General features: G+C 37.0%; 2 protein-coding genes across 2 annotated transcripts; both read right to left on the bottom strand.

The window, feature by feature from the left end:
• Window positions 1-1,312: 1,312 nt before the first annotated feature.
• On the bottom strand, window positions 1,313-6,324 carry si:ch211-198p11.6. Its single transcript, XM_041778082.1, has 5 exons — window positions 6,154-6,324; window positions 4,867-4,938; window positions 4,091-4,201; window positions 3,681-3,818; window positions 1,313-2,531 (listed from the first exon to the last, which is right to left on the bottom strand). Exons 2-5 carry the CDS (start codon window positions 4,891-4,893, stop codon window positions 2,439-2,441), a joined length of 369 nt encoding a protein of 122 aa, XP_041634016.1. The 5' UTR covers window positions 4,894-4,938; window positions 6,154-6,324; the 3' UTR covers window positions 1,313-2,438.
• Window positions 6,325-8,995: 2,671 nt separating this feature from the next.
• On the bottom strand, window positions 8,996-10,895 carry eif1 (eukaryotic translation initiation factor 1). Its single transcript, XM_041778535.1, has 4 exons — window positions 10,712-10,895; window positions 9,782-9,945; window positions 9,592-9,693; window positions 8,996-9,466 (listed from the first exon to the last, which is right to left on the bottom strand). The coding sequence occupies exons 1-4, from the start codon at window positions 10,740-10,742 to the stop codon at window positions 9,422-9,424; spliced, it is 342 nt and encodes a 113-aa protein (XP_041634469.1). The 5' UTR covers window positions 10,743-10,895; the 3' UTR covers window positions 8,996-9,421.
• Window positions 10,896-11,503: the final 608 nt, after the last annotated feature.

The raw sequence follows: 11,503 nt of genomic DNA on the forward strand, positions 1-11,503 counted from the left end.
GAACTTAAACATAACTGGTGCAACCCCTAGCTGGTTTGAAAATATAAATATCCGTCCTTATTTTTCCAAAAACAGCTAAAACATACAGATGTGATAGTGCCAAAAAAATGAGAATAATAAACTGCAAATAAATGAAGTAACAGTGATTTTTTTAAAAGGGTTTTTGTCTAGTGAGAGTTTTTATTGTCAAAGTCAGCACAGTGATACTGAGTTTTTGTAAATATTTTCAGAATTAAAAAGAAGCACAGAAATTTGTTTTTTTGTTTGTTTGTTTGTTTTTTCTCTATTTTCTTCAGCACACACTGGCATGTTAGCCAATTACAAAACTGGTCAGGTACACACACAAACAAGTCAACAAAGGATTTTACAGTTTCTGCTGTTGTTTAAGGTAAAAGTGTCAAGTGGAAAAGGCCTCAATCTCTTAAATATGGTAACCTGGCACGCCAGATGGATTTGTTTCACACATCCATCTGGAAAACCTTCAATAGACGGCGTTTGGGAAAGGGCAGAAGCTTTGAAAAAAAAAACTCGGAGGGTGATTGGATGAACGTTTTGTCTGTCTCATCTTTACAGGCCAATCAGAGCAACAAAACGCGTGATGTAGCCGCGACCGAGGTGTGTCCGTGCCCCTACTAAAGGAGTAAAACTCCATAGAGAACTGCATAACGCAAACCATGGTGACTGTAGACAACTTTATCTTTTCAAAAACAACTCGATGCCGTTCTTTGTTCCTGTTCTTTGTCGTCAAGTTCTGATAAAACTTACGCTTTAGCAGCATACACGCTAATGTCTTCTGACATAATTGCACCGGCCTCTTCTCGCTGCTTGCTTATGTCACGACTCTGCCACGCCCGAAAGTACTGCCCCTCGATGCTGATTGGTCCTGTCACTTTCTAACTTGGCCCAAACGGTTCAGACGGGAGCTTTGCAAGATGGATTTGCCATTAAGAAACACGGAAATGGGTGAATCCATATGCTTTGCAAGGTTATAAATATAGGGCATGAGTATCAATATTTGAAACACTGAACACATGATCCCTACTGCAGATTCCTACCTCTGAGGTGTAGCTCACCATCTGTGAGCTACACCAAATGGAGACTGCATGGCTAGGTTCTTAATTTTTTTCAACAGGTCTGAATTCAATAATTAACAGGTGTGTCCAAATACTTTTGTCCACATAGTGTATGGCAGTAGAGGCTTTGAGTTATATTGACACTCATAAGTTAATATGAAAGTGCTCACAGTTCACTAAAGCCACTCTACCCCATAGCTAAAGCACAGTTTCAGTGAAGACAGAGCTTGAGATGAAGTAAAAACTGATGCATCTGTGTATCTAAATAACTGAGAATTTAATAAAGCTTTCAAAAGCCACAATGTATAAAAAACAAAGAGCACAAGACAAGGAAATCATATAAATTCATTCAACAAAAGCACCAAAGGAGTACTACACCGCTTCTATTAATAGTCCACAAAAATGCTCTGCTTCCCCCCACTGGTTTGAGTAAAAACTGCAGCTTTGAGAATGACAAGACTGTAGACTGAAAGGCACTTGAGCACTGAAGATGCAAACACCTAGTGTCTTAGGAAAACAGAGCTGTACTGGAAAGTTTTTTGGCAAAAGTAAAAAATACAAACAGCCTTTCATATTCAGAGTCGCACTGTCAACACCAGGTACTTCCTGTTTAGATTTTAAGCTCTAAAATGCTGATTATCATTACAGATTTGATAAAAAAAAAGAGCTCAAATGAACATACCATAAGGCAATATAGATTTGTCCAATGTCAGAGATGTTTTCAATCCATTTGTACTGCATCAGTGTCAAGAAAAATGCACATTATATAGTCCAGTGCCTTAAATAATCTGACTGCAGAGCTACAGGAAGCTGCCTTTGACGTTTCCTCACAATGGGACTGTGAAGTCAGCAAAAAGTATGTTTTAAAGAGCAGACTTGGTCTTCTTGAGCTACAGATTTATCTACAACCTTGTACTTAAAACATGTATATATTAAATATGGGAGCTTGAAAATGACAGTACCATAGTGTGTTAATATCCACACATTAGTGTCATGATAGAAAATAAATAAATTGTGTCCTATCACGATAAATTCTGATATTGTGATAAACTCATATGAACTGTGGTGAAAGATTTTATCTTTTTTAAGCTACTACAAGTGAATACTGAACCAGTTTATCATTAAAAAGATATTTAAAGATAGCCAACAGAAGAAGACACACCCTCTAGAAGTAGATCTGACTAATTTTGTGAGGTATTAAGTCCTTTTAAGGAACAGTTTAGTTGTAACAGTCCAGTCATGTTGGTGCTCCATAAGAAGACAAAGACGTGTCGGTTCTCCAGTGGGGGTACCTCCTTCCTATGAAAGGCAAATGTTTTATAAGTCACTCTGATGATGCTATCAGCGCGCTTCCACCGTCTTCCTCTACGTGATCCTGATCTCGAAGCAGAGGCAGTGGCACGTGTCGCAGTCAGGAGATGTACATGTACAGCTGCAGAGGCTGCCCCAACAATCACACTGTAGAAAAACAAGAAATCACAGGGACAAAATCAAACATGAAGCCGGCTGCTTTGGGTAATTCATAGAGGTCAGTTTTTTGTGCTTACATGATGGATTTTGTTCTGTTTTGCTTCTTTCAGCTCAAAAATACATCCCATCTTCCCTGTCTGTCTGATGAAGCCTGTAGGGAGTCTAAACTGTTCAATGCTGATGGCAGTCAGAGCTCAAACCCTAACAGTAGGCGTTTCTGTTGAAATATTATGATCAGGACAGTCAAGCTTCTAACAGTGAGTTAAATGCTGCCTATAAATCACTGCTATGTAGACAATCCTGATAATGACAGACAGACCAGGGGCGGACTGTTGGACTTTCATCGGTCTTTATTGCTAACCTTAACCTCCTGAGTAGCGCACTTTTGTTTGGAATCCATTTTTAGTTTCTCCCACTTATTTGGGTAGAAGAGGAACCAGATAAGTCTTCCACTAAATGCTTTTTGAGGTCTTGGAAAATTTCCTTCAAAATTATAAGAAAAAAATTCTGAAACATATTTTACAAAAATTTTCTTCAAATATACCCTAAACATTTGAGTGAAAGTTTCTAAAAAAAATTATATATTTAAATAAAAAACATAAAAAAACACACAAAAAATTGGGAAACAATTCCCCCAAAATTTCAAAGCAAAATCCCAATCAAATTTCTAAAACTTTACAAATAAATTCCCCCAAAGTTCCATAGAAAATAATGAAAAATTACCATGCATATTCATCCAAACATTCCTGCAGATTCTGTCAAATTTCCATGAAAATTCTGGAACATTTCAGAGGCAATTCCCCCCAAAATTTCCAATCATATTCTAAAAAACTGCATCTATTCATACATGTTTTACTCAAATTCTTGACATTATATGCGTATTTTCAGAAAATGTTACATTATGAGGGAAAAACAAGCTTTTTTTTATCCCAAAACAATTTGCTAGATAAGGCTAGATCTCAAGAAAGCAAGTCAAATTTACTTACTATCACAGCAAATGAGGAGTAGATATATAAAAATGGGTGCATGTCCAGCTGAGGTTTCCATTTTTCCATGCACACATTCATGACCCACTATAAACAGCCCTGTGACCCACTTCTTGGTCCTGACCCACCATTTAGAGCTCATGTTACTTACAGAAGGACAGGAGGGACATCTGTCCCAACATGCTTTCATGTCAGGCATGCTGCAGTCGCACGTCTCAGCCACTTTATGGCACTGATCGCATATAGAAATGTTTTCACAGCAGCCAAAACAGTTACAAGAACATCGGTCCTGCAGGAGAGAAAGAAGTAACATCGAAATCAGATAGCAGAGCTAACTAAAATTCAGTTATGAAGATTAGAATATGTTTACACGGAGTATCAACTAGCTCAAACGTATTCTTTAAATGTTGAGAAATAGACAAGAAATAAATAAAACCACAAGGTAGGTGTCAAGCTGGGTAAGTAACAGGAATCAACCAATTTTTTTTTTTTTTTCTACATTCTTATCAGTGTTAAGTTCCAACAAATAAAGGCCTGAGAGACCAGGCCAGCTGTACCAACCTTAAGGCAGTATCGGATCCAGAACCCGATGGCCACAACGATCATATAAAGACTCACAGTGATCATCAGCACAGCTGGGAGAGGGATGGCAAGCCCCCAAATAGGAAGCACCTGATGGAGAAGGGAGGAGAGATCATTACGAATGTAAGCAGCAAGGATGTCGCATTGGTTGGTAAAACTGCAGATGATCTTTTCCCATGTCTACACCACTTTTTTCAGCTACTGAAGTTGACTAAGAGAAGTCAAAAGCAGATACAATTTATGCTGATGTAATCTAAAGAGATATTTCAGAACTCCAAAAATCAAGTTTCAGCGCAAGAGAAATACCAAATAAAGACACAAGCAGCGACCAAAACAGGAACGTGAAGGTGGTGACAGTCTGTAGCTCCAACAAAATCTGACTGGATAGATTTTGAAACTGATATTAAAAATACGGAGAGAATGACTTTTTCACTGAATCTAAAGGGAGAGATTTTTATGCAGTGTTGAAAGAAATGGATTGTGTTTGCACATTTGAAATATGATGAATCAATAATCATATGCAATGACCTGATTCCATGACTTCAACTGTATAGGATTTAAGGATGATCAACTGTTTATTTTGTGTTGTATTGTTCTTATCTGTATCTGTTTACAAAAATAAAGTGTAAAAAAGCATGTATTTAAATCTCAAATCAATTCAAATGATCCTTTAAATGTATCAGTTTTAATTCAATCATGAGATATTGTTGCATTCAGAGTAAGCAGAGTAGAAACTCCCAAGTCTCCCTCCTTACCTTCGTCGTCTCCTCCTCAGAGGACATTCTGACCGCCGCCACAGTGGTCACATCTCAGAGAAATCTGAAAATCTGACAAGGAAAATAAACCATTTCAATCTGAGCATAGTATAGGGATGCACTGTATTTATCGGCATGATATCAGTATCGACAGATATTCGCTTAAAAAGCAAAAACACGAAACTTTATGCCGTTATTTGCAACTGATATTTTGGCTTAAAAATCTGCCTATGTCAGCTGTAATTGGCTGTACAGAAAAATGAGTTTGTGAAGTTTAAAACTGGATCAACAGAGCTACATCAGCTGAAGTAATTATCTTTAATCATCATCATCCTCAAAGTTTAAAGTCTGTTTCAGCAATGTTATGTTACACTCTACTCATTATGTAAAGGTTCAAGTGTCTTTTTTTTTTTTTTTTTACAAAAATCTAACAACTCTTGTATTTGTGTATGTTTATGTTATGCTTATGCTTATGTTTTTTATCTAACTTATTTAATGTTGTGCTGGTTATCATACTTGATTATTTATTGCCTGTGTTTGTTAAATAATACATAAGATGAGAAACTTGAAAACTAATCATATATAAAATCATAATCGCAATACTGGGGGGAAAATTGCAATTTGATCATTTTTGCAAATCACTGAGCCCTAATCTGTATCAACTAAAATGAGTTTGAAAATACAAGCATGTCAGATATTGATAAAAATCCAATATCATGCATCCCTAGCAAAGTCCACTGCATATTATCTCTGGCAAAAGCATTAAACAAACTGCTAAATGAATTAGTCAGTGTTAAATTTGCTTGAGTTCGATGTAAATGCAAAACAGTAAATATTTTGTAGTATTTTATATTATTGTTCGTTTATAATAACTAAGGACAGGGCATTAGCATTAAAAATGCCCTTTTCAATACTTAGTGTGATATCTTCAAATACTGTTAATACTCCAGTAAGTATCATTTAGGTCATTTTTAATGCCAGGAATTTTTAATTGTTCAAAAGTCACCTATTAACCTCAGCTATCTTGCTAACTCAAAGTATGAAGATACGAGCTAACCGTTAGCTATGAGGAGGGAAATGTTGTCAAATAGAAGCTGGGACTCTAAATATCGTTAAGTCTTATTCGAAATAAGGCATATGTCCTCACTGTTACGTTATAAACCTCTAATGTTAACTTTATCTAAATTCCTTGTAAGTCTAGGAAACAAAAGAAAGAACAGCAAGTGTGGAGTTAACGTTCATTTCGAGGTTTGATTTCAGTAGCAGCTAACAATGCTAATATCTTACCGTCATGAAGCGTCACCAGCTTTCACACAACTCAGGAGTAACAAGTAAAAGGGCATTTATAGTTCACTTCAGTTAGAGATACCATCATAATTGTTAAATGTTATGAATGAGAAGACAAGTTGTAAACAAATGGTAAACGCTGTGGCGGTAGCTCCTTCGTTGCCATGGTGTCGGAATGGATTCCCGTAAGGGACAAAATGCATCGACAGAAAAGCGAAGGGGAAATAACCCACTCCTGTAAATGGGAAATATTGCAAATACCTTACCAAACGCCCGGCAAGAGGGGAGTTTATATCATGAACAGTTTTTCAAGATTGAGGGGACTACGAGTAAATCTATCAACAAGTTCATTATCTTCATCAAAATATAGTTATCTTTTCAACTTCACAGCTGCTTTTCAAAATGTATGTAAACTGTTTTAACATGTAAATATACCAGTTTTATCTTTAAGTCTCCAACTATTCTAGCTTTGTTACTGTAATCTCAAAATGTATGTGAAATATAGTAGTTTTAGCTTGATCTCCAAGTATTTCAGTATAGTAGTTTTACTGAACAAAAGTATCAACCGAACTTGGAACACCAGTCTGAGGCCATATTGTACACACTATGCTGCAATATTATTACGGTAACTATTGCTGTTATCAGTGGTACTTTTGATTATTTTACATCCACAATATACTTACTACTCATACTTATACTGCATCTTATATTATTTTTACACATATAACTCTTTTATGTCATATTTAAGTTTATTTAATTTAATTTCATTATATCATATTATATTGTACTATATTATTGCACCTTAATATTAATACTCATAGTATAATACTTAACTGCCCTGATTATCTGTATATCTAGATATTATGTATATATCTTGTTTCTCTATTGAGTGCACCATTCTACTTTACATCAACACATCACTTTAATTGCTCCTGATTGCAAAAAAAAAAAAAAAAAAAAAAAAAAAAAAATTTAATTGCACAAACCTCCAGTCCTTTTCCTTCTACTTTTATTCAAATGGTTTGTGTAGCTTATTCCTATTTAAATTCTTTTCTTTATTTTTACCGCCTTTTTGTGTTGCTGCAATGCCCAAATTGCCCCCTCTGGGGATCAATTAAGTATTATCTATTTAATCTTTTTCTTTCTTTTTTTTTTTAATCTCAAAATGTTATGTTAAATAAAGTAGGTTAATCTCTAAGTATCTAAGATACTGGTTTGATCTTTTTTTTAATCACATAATATATGTAAAATACATTTATTTTCACTCAGAATTTTTAAATGTTCTAGTTTTTCACTCTTAAATGCATCTTGTTCCTAATCTGCCAGTTGTATAATTAGTATGAGCGTAGGTGTGAACGTAGCCTAAGAGTCTCCAGATCAGGAACCCCAAATACTACTCTTAAGAACGTTTGCTTGTTTTTACTAAATGCAACAAATGAAGACATTCAGACTGTCAGTTTAGACATTTATCAGATGTTATTTTATTGAAATCCAATTTATTGTATATATTTTATTTTAGACCGTACCTTTATATAAGTTAATAGTTATTTATCTTAGTATTATTACATGATTTACTTTGGCAATGTCTTTTTTTAACCATTCATGCCAATAATGCCTTTTGGAACTTTAAAATCGGAATAATTTATATGTAAAATCTGTATGAAGTGGAGACTTTGACCATATATTTATTGTAAAGTAGAGGGTAACATACTAGATTGACCTGGAGGAAAATTTACTTAACATTGGTAAAAGTATTCTTATATCCCTGGATAAAAGTATATATTTTTTTATATTTCAGGTCAGGTCTTTTCAAACCTAAAGGGGTGTCTAAAACTGGGAATGTTAATGGCATCTAAAGTCTATATGGCAATGCTTACTTCTGGTGTTGATGGATTTTTAAAAGTTATTTGGCCCTATCTGTGGGTCTGTAGAAAGATGCAAGATGTAAAAAATCAAGATGGCAGAGTCCAGAGGGGGCGCCATTACTATATGTATGAAAAAGAATTAGTCAAATACGAAATATTTTATATAGTCAAGAGATTTAACACATTTTCCCATTAATTATACACTGTCCCTTTAAAGTTTCTCATCCCTAAGGGTCTTTTGTAAACACAAACACCCTTGTTTGAGTGTTTTATCCATAATTATTAGCAGAATGCTGTAGTTATACAGACCAAAAACCCTCTGTATCTTATGTCATCCACCCATGTACAAAAAACAGGAAAGGCTTATGAACTACAGAAATTTTATTGAACCAAATGAGGATTTTCAAAACAGGCTTGCTCTCCATCACCTTCAGTCACAGGAGCACAGTGTGGCCTGGCCATGGCTTTGATCGTTACTGTATTACTTTAGCATATCTCCATCTTAATTGACATTTTAAAATTATTGCATTACAGTACTGTAAATTAAAGATTCAAGTGTCCTTAACCACAGGCCGCATAACAAGCCTCAGTTTAACCAAAGTGAGACCATCTCTGAACCCCCATTATGTCAATACTCTATTCCGCAGCAAATAAAACAATTAGAAAAATGTGCCATAAATAGGAGTAGAAGCACACAGTTTGCTGGACATGATGGTGGAGATTGTATGTATCCTACACAATCACTGCTCTCTAACCTGAGAGCAGGAAGATGGGGATGGAGACAATGCAAAGTGGGATATTAAAGCGGTGGAAAAACAGGGATGTCTTGTTGGCAAACTTCGGATAGAAAAAGCACATTGCCCCTCCTCCCACCTGCAGCATTTGTTCCTTCAAGTTCACCCACACAGTCTGGTAAGTCGATAACCTCTCATTTTACACCCAATTCTCACCCATTTCCACATGACACCACTCCAACATATGGACATCCATTTTATTTAAACACCTTTAAGTACAAAACAAAAAAGTTACACAAAATGGTGCCTCATTATTGTGGCACAGAACCTAAAAAGAAAAATTAAAAAAAGGAAATTAACAGGGGGAAAGGAAGGAGGAAGTGTGTGTTGGAGGGTCATCACCACTCATCCCTGATGTTGTGTGGAGCTGCAGTGGTGTGTCTATATGAGAGCGAGCCTGCCCCCTGGTGTTGTACGGGGGTGGTGGTGTCAAAGAGTCCCATGTTTGTCAGAGGTAATTCACGTGTTAGCTAATAGGAGCTGGTGGGGCTGCAAGGGGGGGCAGGAAGAGCAACAGCAGCACATAGGAGAGGAGGAGGGAAGGAGGAAAGGGGGGGGGGGGGTGTTTAATGGCCTTCCAGGAGAGATGTGGGAGGGGGCTGCTAGCCTCTAGAAGCCGTGGACTTTGAGCTGCTCCTCCTTAGCCAGGCCAACCTGCAAATAACAAAGACGAGATCAATCAATTAAGACAGCTGATCCCCCGTCTGCTGCTCAAGTCGTGAGTCAGCACTCGTTTCACTGAAAACAAATGGTGGCATGGGATTTGGATCAAGACCTACATCTATGATGAAACAGCAGATATTCTTGCGCTGGTCACCCTGAAGCTGGATCACTTCACCATACTCTGGGTGCTCAATCACTGTACCATTGCAAGCGAACTTCTGTGGGGATAAAAAGCAAATAAAAGTCAGGGTCAAATAACTTGATTTTGCTTTAAAGCAAACAAAAAATGCATCACCAGGCTCGTACCTTCTTGAAGGCCTTGACTAGCTTCTTCTTGTCATAGTCAGGTGAAATCCCCTGAACTGTAGTGAGGGTCTTCCTTCCGTTCCGCTGTTGGATTCTTATGTGGATGTAATCGTCTGTCCCGGCTGGGAGGCGGTCATCACCCTTACTTGCATCAGCAAAGGGGTCTGATGGGATTAAAAGGGTTAAGAAATTAGTCACACCAAGTCCAAAACAATGATTAACAAACTACTAATGTGCTTAATCATGACACAAAAGCGGACACCACAAAGTTGGCATATCCTGATAATAGTTCCAATAAGGCCCTAATAATGTAATAACGACGATGTGCTTTGTTTTTCCAAGACGAGGCTTCACAATCGAGCCATCATCTGCCCTGTGTTGTTCATCTGGCAGATGTCTTTGGAGGAGTCATATTTCAGATTAACTGCGCACACAGACGAGCTAAATATACAGCTCAACAGCTCAGGGCAGTGTTAGTTAGCCGCTGCTAAACGGTAGCCTTTAGTCTTCCGAGGGAAATTGCTTAATAACAGCAGTAATGACGTGCCAACATCTCCCTTGGCGACGTTACATATGCTTCCCACGAAATTTGAGATTTAAACTTAAGCGTTGTACTACTAGATGAACGAAGATTGCTAAGAGGGATCGGAAGAATAAGCTAACCCATGAGTAGCAAAATTTAGGCATAATGGCGGCCGTTCGACGTTAGCAAAGGCCTGTTAAACCAGCGTTATTATGGGTTATGAAAATTTAGCAGTCAAATAACACAGCCTTTCATAAGTAAACACAGTGATTAATGTTCTTGGTAGAAATAAACAAACTTAAACGTAAAATAATCGTCGACGTCAGCTAGACGCTTAGCCAGAGCTTTGCTTCAAATCGCCCTTCCCCCACCTTGTCTAGCCGTTCGCTCCGATTAAAAGGACTTACCATAAGTTTGAAGGTTCTGGATAGTGGACATACGATAAGATTTGCTTTCCTTTCGGATGATAACTTGGTTGACGAGTGGTTCGTAGGCTAACTTAGACTTTTAGTGTCGTTTCTTGGTTTTTGCCTTGTCACGAGGATAACCCTCCGCTTCAACTGCCTTCACAAAATGGAGTTCGTCAAGCTCGAAGGACCGAAAAACAAGGCTTTAAAGCCCCGCCCCGATGTGAACGTCAGCACGTCACTGACGTAGGGACACGACGCCGCCGGCAGCCACTCCCGATTATTTCTACAGTTTACTGGAAAGGCGACGTCACCGTGTTGTAATATTGTCCTCTTTTCATGAGGAAAATCACCATATATGAATTATTTCCGCTCTGTTATATTAAATAAATGAATATTTAAAGTTCAAAGAGGCATTAATAAGCAAAAGCGAAGCGAAGACCAGATTTCCAGAGGCATTACCTAAATAGACCTCCATAAATGGGTCAATGACATAAGGCTTTAGTCATGGTGGTTGCCCCACCTGACATTTGCAACTAATTTCATATTAAACAGGTGAATACTTAGACACTTGATGTTTCTTTTTTTAACCGAGTGTAAACGTATATATTTAAAATAAAATTAAGGGTTTTTTTTTTGTTTTTTTGGTAAAATAACATTTAGCTGTTTACCTTAGCTGTAGCTACCACCCGACATGGAAAGTGTATGTGTAATTAATCATTTTTAAAAATATGATACCTCCTTTAATATTTTTAGAGCTTTAAATAGTATTTTTTTTATTTCATATTATGG

Source organism: Cheilinus undulatus, linkage group 21 (assembly GCF_018320785.1).
Source record: "Cheilinus undulatus linkage group 21, ASM1832078v1, whole genome shotgun sequence".
Lineage (NCBI taxonomy): Eukaryota > Metazoa > Chordata > Actinopteri > Labriformes > Labridae > Cheilinus > Cheilinus undulatus.

What these genes read in the sequence shown, in the direction of transcription:
- si:ch211-198p11.6 (XM_041778082.1), bottom strand. Translation starts at nt 4,893, where the DNA reads ATGTCCTCTGAGGAGGAGACGACGAAG. An exon ending in CTGAGGAGGAGACGACGAAG is followed by an intron (nt 4,202 to 4,866) that starts GTAAGGAGGGAG and finishes CTTCTCCATCAG; the next exon opens with GTGCTTCCTATTTGGGGGCT. An exon ending in GATGTCCCTCCTGTCCTTCT is followed by an intron (nt 2,532 to 3,680) that starts GTAAGTAACATG and finishes GTTTTTCTACAG; the next exon opens with TGTGATTGTTGGGGCAGCCT.
- eif1 (XM_041778535.1), bottom strand. Translation starts at nt 10,742, where the DNA reads ATGTCCACTATCCAGAACCTTCAAACTTATG. An exon ending in CCAGAACCTTCAAACTTATG is followed by an intron (nt 9,946 to 10,711) that starts GTAAGTCCTTTT and finishes TAATCCCATCAG; the next exon opens with ACCCCTTTGCTGATGCAAGT. An exon ending in TCTGCTGTTTCATCATAGAT is followed by an intron (nt 9,467 to 9,591) that starts GTAGGTCTTGAT and finishes TGTTATTTGCAG; the next exon opens with GTTGGCCTGGCTAAGGAGGA.